We start from the raw sequence: 15,186 nt of genomic DNA on the forward strand, positions 1-15,186 counted from the left end.
TGCACAGTCCTCCTGGGATTTAATTTTCAGCTTTTAAAACCCATCGCTGCTAGTACTAGTTATGCCAACATACACAAACGTTAAAGGCCACAACACAGCGACTCTATACACACACCTTCTTTCTACAGAAAATACACAGTAGCTTCTGTAGCTTCTCTGTGCAAAAGAACATTCAGGGGACCCAGAGATCGCCTTTATAAAATTATCCTTACTCACAGTATCAAGCATCTGTAAAACTTTGTCCTGTTCACAGGCATCCAACCCATCAATGATAACAACAAGCCTTGTCTGGTTCTGAGTGAAGCTGTCAATGGTTTTTGCCATTTTGGCCATCAGTTCCACTTCACATTTCAAAACCTACCAAAGAAGAAGGAAGAGACATCTCTATAAAACTTAAAACTCATAAAAATGTATGTCATTCCTTTTGCAGACTGTTACTTGTCACAAAAATACTTCAGTAAAATTACAAAAAAACCCCAGAAATACCCAAAGAGAAATTCCTAAAGCATCACTTCCAAAATTCTAATTTCCTATTTCCTCAAAAGCCAACAGCAGAACCACATATTCCACTTTAATGTGACAAACTGTCCTTATTTAACGACCACCTTTAATACAGAAACAAAGGTGGAATTCGTCTGCCCCAATTTTAGCAGGCAAACAGGTAGACATTAAAATCTGATCTATTCACCACTAATGAACATGTTAAAATGACATAAGTCATATAAGTAACTCTCTGGAAACACCCACTTCTCTCCTCGATTGCCAAGGGTCAATCCAACTCCTAAATGGCTGCGATTATGCCAGATAAACACCACTCCAAACACAACTGTCAAAAACAGTAGTAAGACACAGATAATATCATCTGTGTTACTGAAACATTTGCACAAATATTGTTATGCATTAGCTGTAAATCCACTGAGGTAACCACCTTGATGCCAAAGTATATTTTCAAATAACAGTGTATAGGATAGTCAATGACAGCCTGATGGGTACATTTTTTATCAATTTAGATACAACTCAGCAAAACAACAGTTTTTCATTTACTCATGAAATATGTGGACTGTTTTGGAATGTGCTTTCAGTGCTATCACTCCTTTCTTAATAAAGGGGTCTTGCAGTCAGCCAAAGCTAGGCTTGGCTTTTCAATTTTAGAGTATTTTAGAAGTCATCCATTCTAGCTTTTACTAAATACTGATCATTTAGAACAATTGTTTTCCTGGTATCTTCCTCCTTACAAAAATAAAATTAGAATCTGACAATTTAATAAAAATTTAACATTCCTGTTTGAGCAGACAGATCTAAACAGAACTACCAGCAGACCAGGAGTGTTCCCTTCAGCACACCAAGGCTCATTCTAACGTTGCCAGACTTAGCCTGATGAAACAAATGGCACTCAGTTTTCAGACAACTACAGATTTAAGGGTTTGTTTCAGTGCTTTCAATGGCCAATTCATATAAACACCTACCTTCATGAACCCCTCACTTTTCAATTTGTGAAGCTTGGAGGCAGCATTGTGAAGACGTTTTCTTTGAGAATTCAAAACTGAATCCATCACTTGCCACCATGTGCGACAATTCAAGATAAAGGCCAACCCAACAACACAGGTCACTGATATAAGGATAACATTCACTGTCATGTTGGCTGGTTCGACATTAAAAATCGCCAGCAGGGCAATTGCAGAAACAACGCAAGACAATATGAACAAGAAAATCACAAAGGATGGGAGGCAGCAAGTTTTCTTCCATTTCTTTTTACCTAGGAAACAAATATTTGCTGTTAAAATGAATGTAAAATGTAATCACAGGAGAGTACAAAATCTATGAACATCATCAACTTCTCATAAAACATTAACGTGCACAAAAGGTTAACACAAAAATGTTACCATCCAGTCATAAATGTGAAAAACCTGTCCAAATTTGCCAATATTCTTGTAAATCATGAGGCAGAGGTATATTCCTTTCATCTTCAGTTTATTTCCATTGTTTCAAGAAATCCATGCTGGATGGGAATGATCTTTATTAAATAGATTTCCTATCTGTGGTGTCACCGCTTTTGTGACATCTCATAGCAAAGTGTGCAAGTAAACCCTAGGAAAAGTGTGGTACCTGCTCTACCTAGAACAGAAGCACGGTATTTACATAACCTAATAATGGTACCACTGGAGAACTATATCAGAAGTGCAAGCTACAACCTGAGACTACACTGTCTTGAATGCTAAAAGACCCATAACCAAGAGACAACAGCAGTAAGTAAGGTCTGGAGAGATCACAGAAGCCTCAGAAGAGAATACAGACCTCCTGACTTCAGACAGATAAGGAAGAGACAAAAAAACCCTGCCATTGGCAGCTAGTACATCTAATGCCATGCTCAAAGACAGAGCTTTCTTAGAAAGTAGCAGTCTCTGCCTTTAGGATCTGTACCCACCTAGAAGATTCACATCTTCTGTACATATTTATTCATTAAAAAAAAGATTTTAAAAACCAGAACACAGCAATAATCTGATACCGAATGATTACAGCTAAAAAGCTGTATTTGAGCTGGAATGTGAACATCAAACTGTAAATATGCTATACGGAAAGAATATCTAAGGTTTATTCATGGTCCATGTGTTATATCCTAGCCTGGGGTATGAGCTGGAAAGGTATTTCACATTAATGATATGTGTGACAGGCTTGAGACGTAGAAGGACAAAGTAACAGAAATGCATAATGACAAGGGGCAAGAGAAAAATAGCTCAGTTACAATTACATTCAGTTTAGACATTCTGAAGTAGGAACGTAAGCTTCCTCTAGCTAAAAAGAACTGGATTAGAGAGAGACTTGGGAATCATCAACAATGAAATGGCATTTGAATAGGATTCTCCACCAATTTTCAGGCATAACAAAAATAAAAGATACAGGAGACTTGAAAATAATTCTATATGGAATGTCTATGAAAAATCCAGAGACAAGAAACCTATGAGACTAGATCTACCAATATTTGGAGAAAAGGAGAAGATTTCAATAACCAAAACATGTTATATTAGGTAATTAGGAAGAGTACAGGAAGACAACAGAGCCAAGAGTAATACAAGATTACAAATGGAAAGGAAAACATGATTACTGCAAATAATCACAAGAAGCCAGCACCACACTGCAACTCTAAAGGCAATTTTGGGAGACATTACAGCCTCACAAAAAGCTTTTTTCACTGACTTAAGTAGAAGAACTGCAGAGTGTCCCATATGGAAATAAGATGAAAAACTCCACATATCACTTTCAAATAAGAACATTAACTGAATATGAGAAAGAACAATCAAGAGCAAGTTGTATTCAGCAGATTACGTTTTTCTCGGACAGTCGAAACATTTCACTTTGTTAGAGGAGACAGCATCTACCAGATTCTTCAATTTGTGCTTAAAGATGAAATGGAAACTGACTGAAACTGAGCTCAGAAATAAGTTATCTACACATTGCAGCTACCCTGAAGAACTCTGGCTTCACAATATCATACTCTCTTGTTCTACCTAGGTTTTTTCAAGAAATCTACAGATGGGACATAAGAAAAACGTTGCTCCATTCGAATCAAGCAGGAATATTTCATCCCATCTCATCAGCACTTCTCACAGCAATTTATGGCTTTGGACTAACATGCTCTATACATTTATTATTTCCAAGAATACCCAGCAATCATTTATAAAAGCTCTAGATTACAAAGTAATAAACTAAACAGAAATGTCTCCTAGCAATATACAAAAGTATATTTTTGTCTCAGACACAGTGACTTAAATACTATGGCAAAATACCATCAAGAAGGACGTAATATACACACACACACACATATATGTACTTTCACAAACTATACTTCACAGAGGATATTCCTTTATGATAATAATGAAACTGAGATGAGCAAAGAAAACAGGGCATTTTTCTCTCCAAAACAAATCTGTATGAATTTCTGCATGGCTATAACAGTTTCTAAAAAGAGCTTATGATGTGAAAACAGAACCCCTGATAACAGTGCATCGAGACAGAATAATCGGAAGTGTCAGTCAGGTAATAAAAACCTTGTGTATCTTCTGTCTTGAAAACTCGAAATAGCCTTGTTGCTAAGAAACCAAATTCCCTTTCACATGCATCAGAGAGGGTAGCAATCATCTCAGCCAATGAAGTTTCTCCACCTACACTGGACAGTCTATTGTAGTCTGTAAACAAAAATCTGAAAGAGAAAAAAAATTATGTATTTTGTGTATTTTAGAAAGCTTTAAACATATTCTGGCAACTGAAACAAGAATCTTCCTGCATCTCTGCAGCTAGAAGTTTTTCAAGTGACACAAAACATAAAGTATTTAAATACTTAAGTAATTTTTTTTTTTTTTTAGAACTCCACATAAAATAGAAGTATTTATTTCTTAACTTCTCCTGTAATCAACTGCTGCTCTGCACTGCTTCCTATTCTAAAACTCGATCTCATAAAAAGGTAAAAGGTCTGTAAGCAATAGGAATAAACAAAACTATACGCCCAGTCAGCACGGGCTCATGAAAGGCATGTCCTTCTTGACCACCCTGATCTCCCCCTATGATAAGATGACCTGCTAGCAGACAAGGGTAAAGTTGCGCACATTGTCTATCTGGATTTCAGCAAAGCTTTTGACATCATTTCCCATAGCATTCTCCTAGAGAAACTGGCTCCTCTTGGCTTTGATGTGTGTAGTCTACACAGGTAAAAAACTGGCTGGATGGCCAGGCCCAGAGAGTGGTGGTGAATGGAGTTAAATCCAGTTGGTGTCCAGTCACCAGTGCTGCTCCCCATGGCTCTGTGCTGGGGCACAGATTTCATATCTTTATCAATGAACAGGATAAGGGCATTGAGTGCACCTTCAGCAAGTTTGCAGATAACACTAAGTTAGGCAGGAATGTTGATCTTCTTGAGTGTGGGAAGGCCCTACAGAGGGATCTGGACATGCTGAATTGATGGGCTAAGGCCATGAGGTTCAACAAAGCGAAGCACTGGGTCTTGCACTCCAGTAATAACAACCCCAAACAGCGCTACAGACTTGGAGCAGGGTGGCTGGAAAGCTTCCTGGCAGAGGACCTGGGGGTGTTGTCCGACAGCCAGGTGAATATGAGCCAGCAGTGTGCCCAGGTGGCCAAGAAGACCAACAGCATTAAGAACAGTGCAGTGAGTAATACTAGGCAGTGACTGTCCCCTTGTACTCAGCACTGGTGAGGCCCCACCTTGAGCACTGTGTTCAGTTTTGGGCCACGCAGTACAGGAAGATATTGAGTGTGTACAGAGAAGAGCAACGAGACTGGTGAGGGGACTGTAGAGTAAGTGTTATGAGTTGCTGAGGGCACTGGGGTTATTTAGTCTGGAGAAAGAGAGGTTGAAGGTAGACTTAATTGCTCTCTACAACTACCTGAAAGGAGGTTGTAGAGAGGCGGGGACTGACCTTTTGTCCCTAGAGACAAGTGATAGGACAAGAGGAAACGGCATCAAGTTACCTCAAGGGATGTTTAGATTGGATATTGGGAAAAACATCTTCCCAGAGAGGGTTGCTAGGCATTGGAAGTAGTGGAATCTCCATCCCTGAAGGTATTTAAAAGACAGCTATATGTGGTGCTGAGGGACATGGTTTAGAGGTGGATAGCAGGTTAGGGTGCTGGGTAGACTTGATGATCTAAAGGGTCCCTTCCAAGACAACTCTATGATTGAATAAAACACATGGTTTTTTTGGTTTGGTTTTTTTTTTTTTGCTTTCAGGTAAACTAGAAGCTTTGAGTTGTCCAATGCTCTACTTACAGAGAAAGGAAAAAAAAAAAAAAAAGGAGAGAAAGAGAAAAGAGGTAAGATTAAAAAAACCCAAACCCACCTTAACAGAGGTAACCAGTGAAACAAGCATTAAACCTAATACACAGAAAGCTATACAACAAGATTAAATTCGTGCTTTGTCTGTTACAAATTTTTATTAGTGTGATAGTCAAAGCCCACTTTCACCAACATGAATGTACAGTTTGAAAAGTACCAAAGTGAACCCAAATTATTAACTCAGTACATGTAAATAAAAGAGTAAACTAACCTGACGGGTAAAGCTTTAGTGGTTTGCTCTGGCAGTTCTGGTGGGTTCACAAACATGAGTTTGAGAAGCAACTCTAAATATCCAATATGTCTTGCCAACCTTGCACTTAACACCCAGGCCCAGCTCCAGCTCTCACCTTCTCTTCGGCCACCAAAATAAATTACAGCTAAAATATTAAAAATCGATAAAGATATTTCAGTCAGAATTCACAACTGAAAGAGTCATTAAGTTTGAAGAGATAAGGCATGGAGCTGCATAAAAGGAGTTGCATGAATTTTTAACAGTTATGGCTATAAATGAGAACGGTACAAACAACAGTGAAATTAAAATACAAAAACTGTTCCTTGTTTTCAAGAATGCCATCTCACAACTTACTTTCAAAACCAAGGAAAGGGTCCAAAGGGGTCCTATTTTCTAAAAAAACATTTAGTATTTTAGTTGAATTACAAAGCATGTCTACACAACATTACTGAATTCCAAAACCAGATAAAAACCATCACAAACTTAATAAAAAAGCAAGACTTACTAAAGAAAATGTAGAGAACCGCTAACAAGCTGAGTGACACAGCTATTCCAAGCTTTGCATCCACTGTGAAAGCAAGCAATAAACCCAAACCTCCACACAGCAAAAGTGTGAGGAATACAATAAGCCAGGAGAACTGAAAGAGAGGTTCAATCTGCTGCCCTGCAAAAGTCTTCATTTCATCTAAAAGAAAAAGAAAAGGTGAGTTAACAGGTTAAATCATTCTAGAACAGAAAGCAAAAAAGGCATTATAACAATCATCTTTGAAAATAAACTCTTTTTCACTAGACTGTGTAAGTTTTCTCTATCACTGATCAAATTAAAGAGACAGCAATGCTTGAGTTCTTCAAAAATTAATGCAAATGCCTAAGTTCTCATCCATACAATGAATGAAAATATTTAAATACATAATAGATGTAACTGTTTGCTGCAGATTTCCTACTTGTAAAGGCATACTAAAAGCCTTTTCCTATCCTCCTTCAAAAATTGAAAGCATTTTATGTCACCAAGGAAAACAAATCCAATTCTATGATTAAATCCACCATACCTGAAAAAAAACCCAGCACAACAAACACACCAAAACCAAACAACCCCCAAACTTTCATCACTGCAACCTCGACCATGTTCCTCAGTCAGATATAACAGTGCAATGTAAAGGCTTCAGTATTTATTTATCTTTGTTGATTTATATTTAGTAAAATAGGGATTCCTAAACTTAGTTAGGATCTGTTGAATACAAAACACAATCCAGAATGGTATTACAAACGAGGAACAGGAAAAAATACTAAAAAATGTTTTAACAATGTAAGAGCTCATCTACAATAAAATCACAGTCAAAAATACACACCACTTTTTGTTTATGACACAAGGCATTAGGTAAACAAAATTAACATAGACACCCCATTTTGACTAACACAGAAGCTTTTAAAAACATGTGAATTACAGAAAGTAAGAAATGTTTAGACTAGTAAAAGTATTTTGAATTATACTGAAGCATCTGAGAAAAATCATCCTTTGTTAGAAAAAGCTAAAACTGCAAATAAGATGCTTTTTTCCACTGTGAAAAATATTGACTATCTTCATATACGGCATTTGCCTTCCTCTGTCACTTCAGAAACTTCAAAAAGCTCAAAAGAAAATAAGGGGAAAAGGGGAAATAAAACTAGACGCAGAGAAAATACGCTACAGATTAAAAATACTAATAGCCTACAATCTGTTCTTAAAACTTCACTAGAGTAAAATAAGCTGACACATAGGAAGCATAACAAACAGATACTGCATCAAAGGAGGTCAGAGCCTGATTTGATACACAATACCCCCAGCAAGGCATATTTCAGCAGTACCTAAAGGGTAGATTCACTGCTGCAGGAAACCCAGAGAACAGTAAGTAGAGATTGCCTTGACATTATATAAATGAACAAAGCAACCTATGGACAAGCTGACCACACTAAAATTTACATTTCTTAAATTATGGAAACAGACAGGATACAACATTACATGCACCAACAGCTGTTCCAAAAACTAATAAATCCCATGTGACATTTTTCATAGAGAGATTTGAACCTATTGAAAAGGCAAAAATCAACCTTTACCTTCCAGTTTCTTGAGCAGAAAAGATTTTCCACTCCCCCACTGTGCATATAAGCCTACACAGATAGGTGGCTGCATAGTTGGTTCACTCAGAATATCAGCCAAAGCACTGCTGTACAGATCGTATCCCAGCATGTCACCGTCAGATTCCGTGGGAGACAAGTGTCCTGTAATACAAATACCCTGTTACAGAACCATCTTTAAGATCTCTCTTCCATGTAACAATTTTTATAAATAAAATCATGACAGGTTACCCTATATTTGTATATATACACTTCTCCCATATACTAGCTGTTACTATTGCTACATTCTTGTTCAAAGAATGTTCAAAAAGAATTTTAAATCATCCATGTAAACATTACATAATTATCAAAACTATTAGATCTTGCCACAAACAAAATCCCACATCACAGCAAGTCAAAGAAAATTCCTACACAAAATGATCAGAAGTTGCACGGTATCCAATATCAAAAGTATAAAATAAAAGGTACATTTGACCTTTGTTACACTCTTAGAATGATTTTTTTTTTTTTGCCAACTGATTTTTCTTAGAGCTCTCCTATGAGTTGCAAAATAAAAAAACCCTGAACGGTTATTACTTTTCAATACAGAATTGAATAAACTGGATTCTTAATATACAAATTATTAAAAAAAGAAAATAAAATTAAATGCTCAAACTTACTGGCTCCAAATATCTGTGTTAAAATACTCTTCTGGTGGCTACAGTCAATATTGTAAGGTGTTTCTCCTGTTTTATTTGGTCTATAAAGCAATCTACCATCTTTCGGATTTCTTAAGAGTAATTCAGCAAGTTTACGGCTTCTTCCACGAATGGCAATATGAAGTGGAGTATCTCCTTTCTGCAATTAAGTGAAAAACTAGTAATATCTAACATGAATTCCTAAGATCATGAACAGACGATATGTTCCATGTTGTTTCCCATGTGTTATTTAATTGAAATACATCTTAGGGTATTGTCAACATCATTAAGGCCTTATAGGACGCATTTTTCTCCCCTCTGGAAAGCATTGCAACAGTTTCAGAGAAGACGTGTAAAGGCAGTTCTTATATTGCTACATCTAAGACACTATCTTCTCCCTTCAACATTTACAATAATCCCTTTAAGGTTCATGAAAGCTGGAGTCTCTACTTAGCAAAAAGTGCCTACTGACAAACTGAGAGACTTGTTTTGATTTGGACTGAGAGATACTGCTTGTTAGAATCACTTCAATGACTTCTCAGACTTCCTGAAAAAGTAAAAATTCCCTTATCACATCAAATCCACATTATTATTTATTTGCCCTACATATAATAGTAAGAGGTTTAAAAAAATCAAATAAATACTCTTGTATTTAAAAGGTTTGTAGTCAAAGCAGGTATTGTATAAGAAGACAGCAACAAACTATTGTGTTCGCCCTGGGCATTCTTTAGTTCACGTCTGTAAATCAAAACCAAACATCAGTGACCAATGAAAAACCATTTTCTATCCTCTTTTTCAGGTATATAAAGAATTTGTATTCTTACCCCTGAAATTCTTATTTCTGACCTGGATTTTTAAAATTTTTGTATTACTAAAAGCACACCAATACAAACAAAAGATCAATATATTAATGGTGGAAATTAATTTATATTTAAGTATTCTGACCTATTTAATTACTACGCATATGAGGGACAAAGCTTTTTAGTACTATGGCCTATTGAACTTTTAAGCACATGGGAAGCTCTCTTTCTGTATTACCTTGAAAGCTTATCACAAATTTCTGCTGCAAAACTAAAATTATTAAATATACTAAAGTAAACAAAAATTTCTTTACCTTGTCTACAGCAGACACCTTAGCTCCTTTATCCAGGAGCAGCTCTACTATTTCAATATTTCTCATCTTGGTTGCCTTGATAAGCGGTGTTTCTCCATCCTAAATGGGAAAAGTACAAGTAATAAAAAGATCATCTCTGTATACTCAAAACTAAGCAAAAACTAGTGGTAGTGTAACACACCAAATCCCAAACTTTTAAGAGAAATTTTAGATTAAATATGTGCAGCTGTATGTTACTTACTAAGTCAGACAGAGAAAGACAATATGCAGATACAATACATTTGAAAAGAGACTCCTCGGAGAGGCAATTCACTGCTGTGCATACTCTATATTTTTCATTCCTGCACACACAATAAATGGTAGCCTGAACTTTTACACTTAGCACCAGAAACCTCTTTCCTCCCTTTCCAGTAGCAACTGCTCTCTACTCCTTGCTGCTGGTCATGTGAATGATGCTGAGGTAAAGTATACACACTTTCCCTGCTAGCAAGTTTTAGTAGTAGGTGATGTTTATCAACAAAGGGGTATTACTATTGCTGAAGATAAATTCTGTATTTCAGAAGAAAGTTTTGTTTTGGTTTTTTACAGTGTGCAAGGTACCAACATTTCACAAAAAAATAATTTGGTGTTATGATCTTAACCTCACACCAGAGCTGAGAAAAGAAGAGATGTTAAACAAAGCAATTCCATTAAAATTCTAATCATTACCTTTGTACATGTTTCAGTATCAGGGTTGCATTGCAAGATATCCCTCACCATTGTAGCATTTCCTTTCTCAACTGCCCAATACAGAGCAGTTTTATTATCCTGAAAAAAAAGAAGAGCATTAAATGATAACAGTACTTTCATTCAGTTGGATTAATTTCAAAACTGTCCATAAAGTACAAGCACTATATTGAAGACAGCACAGAATATGGCAAATTTTAGCATGGCTCAGGGCAAAGGGAGACATCATCAGATCTTATCAGCACACCAGTAGAACTTCAGGAGAGAATGTAAAACTGCATGGAAAACGCAAATCTATTTTAGAAACCCATGCAAAATACACTCTATTTTGCTTCAACAATCCAAGCAGCCTCCACCTCTCTTGAAACCGTTTCCAAAACCATATAGAAGTATTCCATTGTAACTCAAATATACAAGTTCTCTTTTTTATCCCTGTTATGTAAGTCATGTTTCTCTGCAGCATTTAAAACAAACAAAAAAAGGTAAAGATTTCCTATTAGAACATGGAAATGCTAACCACTTCCAGGCCTTTGAAAACAGTTGCTATTTTGTTCTCAGTTGTACAGTATAGTCTAATAATGTTGAACTGGTTGGTTGACCTAAAAACAGGCCAAGCAAGCTGCAAAGCTGTAAAAGTAGATGGACATTAAAGTCAATATAAAGTATCAGAATGCAGGTCAGCCGTGAATTGTATCACTGAAATGGGGAATGGTCGATTGCTGCAAACCAGCTTACATCATCTTTTTTTAATCTCCAGTGATGTCCAGGAAGTCTCCGTGCCTGCAACCTTTTTATAGCCTAGTGACTGCATCACAACTCTCTCTGATCAACACTTGTGTAAGGAAGCAGGAAAGTCAAAGCCTGCAGGCTTCTCCCTTGTTTCTTTTACTCACAACCCTTCCTCTCCCACTCACGGGCCTTGCAGCAAACTAAGTTTAAAGTATTTCTCAACAATCTTAACAAGCCTGGCCACTCCCCACCAAAAGATTCTAGGCTTCTCAAAGAGGCTCTGCATCAATAGCAGGCACATAACCTTTGCAGTTCTCAGTGACTAGTTAGTTCTGTGTTCAAACTTGGCCAAACATACATGCCCACGAGTGATTCGCTGGCTTCAAGCAAAAGTAAGCAAGTTGGATCTAACAATAAAAGTACTGTCATGAGTAAGAGAGCTTTTGGCTGAAGAATAAAAATACAACTTAAATGACAAAAAAAGAAAGAAGAGGTAGGTAGAAAGCATGGAAATCAATGACAACACTGCTTAACAGAAGAAAGGAAGTTAGTGAAGGAGACAAGAACTAAGCATAGCAACAATAACTAAACAGTGACAGAACTGCTCTAACACCACCTATGCTCTAAGGTGCACTTCATTTCACTGCATCACTATTAAATTTTTAAGTATTAAGCTTTAAAATAATACTAAGGATTTTTAAAGCATTTAATTACCTTAAATCTGTTCAGTAGTGTAGATGAACTATCTTCAGTTTACATCTTTTAAACCATTAAACAACTTAAATGAAAAAATGCTGCTTCCAAGTCATCACAATTACATATATTTTGTCTTAAAAACTGCACAGTAACATAACGTATTTTTAATGTTTGATGGGAATGTGAAATTCCTACAGAGTAGGCTGAGCAAGTTTTTAAAGCCCAGCACAGTGTAATTGTTTGGTGTTCAAATTCACATCCTATTTACGAACTCCTCTAATATTTGCATTGCTCTACTTACCTGACCTCTGATATCAATATCGGCGTATTTATGGAGCAGGGCTCTCACAATTTCAACATGACCTCCTCTAACAGCTCCAATCAGTACTGTATCTCCACTCTAGAAAAACAACATTGAAAATTAAATAATGCTGTTTATCAGAAAGAAATAAAACACAGAATAATTTATAGCCTCAAAATATACTTTATTCCTACTTACATAAAGAAATCTACACTCATTTTAAAGAAAGATACAAAAAATAGTTTCACCTCTGAAAAGATGGATATATAGAAGAAAGAAAAACTGGAGTCCAGATTTTTTTTCAAAACAAATTAAATATTACATGTTTATGGCAAGACAACATCACAAAAATAGATCCAGCTTAAACCCTTACCTTAAAAAGTAACAGCAAAAATTAATACTGAATATGAGTAAGTTCAGCTGTTCTGTGTTCATAGGAAGACCAACCACTCACAGTAATAACCTTTTTACAATCAGACAAGTAATTACCCACAGTAATAACCTCCACAATCAAATAAGAATGTCGGCTGTCTCCCTTTAGATGTTTCACAGCTGACAGAAGATCTTTAAAATTCTGTAAGAATTTTATCCCTTTTTTGTTGCAGATTTGACTGCTATCCTGTTTGCATGCACTATGTTGTTCCAAAGAAAAGAAGCAAAAGGCTAATTTTACCTCAAATCCATCAAAAGAAAAAATATTTTGCTGTGATAAATGAAGTTGTGTATATATATAAAACCAAGTTACAATTCTGCTTGGGGCTTCTGATTTTAACACACTTAAGGATGTATCACAATTTCAGAAAACGAAATCCTGAACTTACCTAATACTTCTTTTAGGATAAAACAGGAAAAAGTACAGCCAAGTCACAGGTGTGGAATTCAGTTAGAAGCTTAAGAGCAGTAGATCCCCTAACATACACATTACATACCTGGCTGTAAACCAAGGAACTTTCCTTCCCAAAATCTATTCTAGGATCTGAAATTAAGACTACTCATTGTTATATGTATTCCTGGAACAGTCTCAGCTGTACTGAAAGCTGTAATTTATCCTTTCTGAAAGCACTGGAATTCATACAGTTTAGAATTTTGTGACAGAAGTGGTGGGAAGGGAGACAGCAATATATTTTCTTAAATATTTAAAGGTTTGCACTGATATGTGCCTGACATCAAATTTTTTGACACATGCAGAACTACAGATCAGTATGTAACCATCTAAAACACTGACAGTTTTAGGTATCTAACCACCTACAGCCCCAGGGGTACAGCGCTTGGCCTGTCTCTGGCACTTCAGGAAAAACTGGGTATCCGCAGGACACTGCAGATAGTCCAAGGCACCTGTATAAGCAACCAAATAAATCCCCGCGTGGGTCGTAAGCAGATTCACACTGTGGTCGCTGCCCATACCACACACCTCAACTGAGCAATGCTTTACAGCTCAGGTACACAGAGCACTTCACACTGTCTCAGCAGAAAGGTAAAGTCTTCCCCATTTAATATGCTAGGATGAACGAAATAGATTCTTCTTTATGATACCTATTATTTTACAATTTTAACAGCACTAACACATGAACTAATGCACAAATCCTCACCCTAAATCTACAAGCTAGCTCAGTATTAGTCTTCTGGTACAAATACACAACCATAAACCATTCCCGTATCCATGGAAACTCACAATTCTAGAATCTGAAAGATTTACCTTCACACAGCGTTACTTAAGGAACTTGCAAAATAGCAATGCATAAAGGTACCTGTAGGTGGCAGAAAAATTAGAAAGCTAGAAAAAACATGTACTCACATTTGCATCGGCTGGCATTTTAATATATATTATTATTATAATATATAAAGTCACAATCATGATGAAAATTTACTCACTCTATCAGGAATGTTTACGTAGGTTCCAGCATCAAGAAGATCCTGAACAATTTCAGTATGCCCCTCCTTTGATGCAATCATCAAAGCTGTATTTCCATCTTTATCTGTTAAGTTTACATTTGGGTTCCTTTTCAGTATTTCTTTTACTGAGTCAGTATAGCCACCCTTCACTGCTACAATAAGTGCAGTCATAGAATTCTTGAAACAAAACCAAGAGATTTATCATACAGTGGATATAGAAATCATCATTATGTCAGCACTTTAAATAACAAAACACTAATATTACTTTCATTACCATCCAAATGTTACTTCAGGTTTGGTTTAAAAGTGCATTTACTATCCTTTTTTTTTTAAATGAAATCAACTAAGTAGTGTAAACCACTTCAAATGCAAACAGTAAAGCTGAGATCAGTTAGTTTCATCTAACCCATGGATGGCACACACATGGTAAAACAATTTACTTGTTATATGGGAACACAGTATTATCTGAGCACGCAGGTCTGTCCATATCATGCCCGAGGAAGAGTTTTTGAAGAACTTAACAAATAATTGTATAATACTACAAGCTGTCCTAATTTTCCACTTAAAATGCTTGCAAAAAAATATTAAAAAAAAAAAAAATCAGTAAAAGTGTCTTGTACAACAAAAAAATGAAAATTTCTTATATTTAAAAACAATGTGGAACTGAAACCTTCTAAAAATGTTCAACTTCTGAAAAGGCACAAAAGCCTTTTTTTTTCCCAATAGATGCCTTGTGTTTGACTTACTTTTCAAAAAGCACTGAGGAATAAGTGGTTTAACATACCAGGCTTGGGTATAGATTGAATTTTGATAGTGTTAACTTTTGGAGAACAATAACCTAAACTCATTTATGTT

The 15,186-nt window shown here is 36.2% G+C and overlaps 1 protein-coding gene across 1 annotated transcript in view; it reads right to left on the reverse strand.

The window, feature by feature from the left end:
• The window catches only part of KIDINS220 (kinase D interacting substrate 220), an 80,738-nt gene that overhangs the window by 48,151 nt on the left and 17,401 nt on the right, over positions 1-15,186 (reverse strand). Inside the window, exons 8-18 of the mRNA XM_084262507.1 lie at positions 14,311-14,508; positions 12,439-12,537; positions 10,695-10,793; positions 9,987-10,085; positions 8,855-9,032; positions 8,175-8,339; positions 6,586-6,765; positions 6,060-6,225; positions 4,047-4,198; positions 1,467-1,756; positions 217-357 (exon numbers count right to left, since the gene is read on the reverse strand). Coding sequence (XP_084118633.1) covers positions 217-357; positions 1,467-1,756; positions 4,047-4,198; positions 6,060-6,225; positions 6,586-6,765; positions 8,175-8,339; positions 8,855-9,032; positions 9,987-10,085; positions 10,695-10,793; positions 12,439-12,537; positions 14,311-14,508 — 1,767 coding nt within the window. The remainder of the gene's footprint in view (positions 1-216; positions 358-1,466; positions 1,757-4,046; positions 4,199-6,059; positions 6,226-6,585; positions 6,766-8,174; positions 8,340-8,854; positions 9,033-9,986; positions 10,086-10,694; positions 10,794-12,438; positions 12,538-14,310; positions 14,509-15,186) is intronic.

Source organism: Gallinula chloropus (assembly GCF_964237585.1).
Source record: "Gallinula chloropus genome assembly, chromosome: 3".
In the NCBI taxonomy this organism is placed as follows: domain Eukaryota; kingdom Metazoa; phylum Chordata; class Aves; order Gruiformes; family Rallidae; genus Gallinula; species Gallinula chloropus.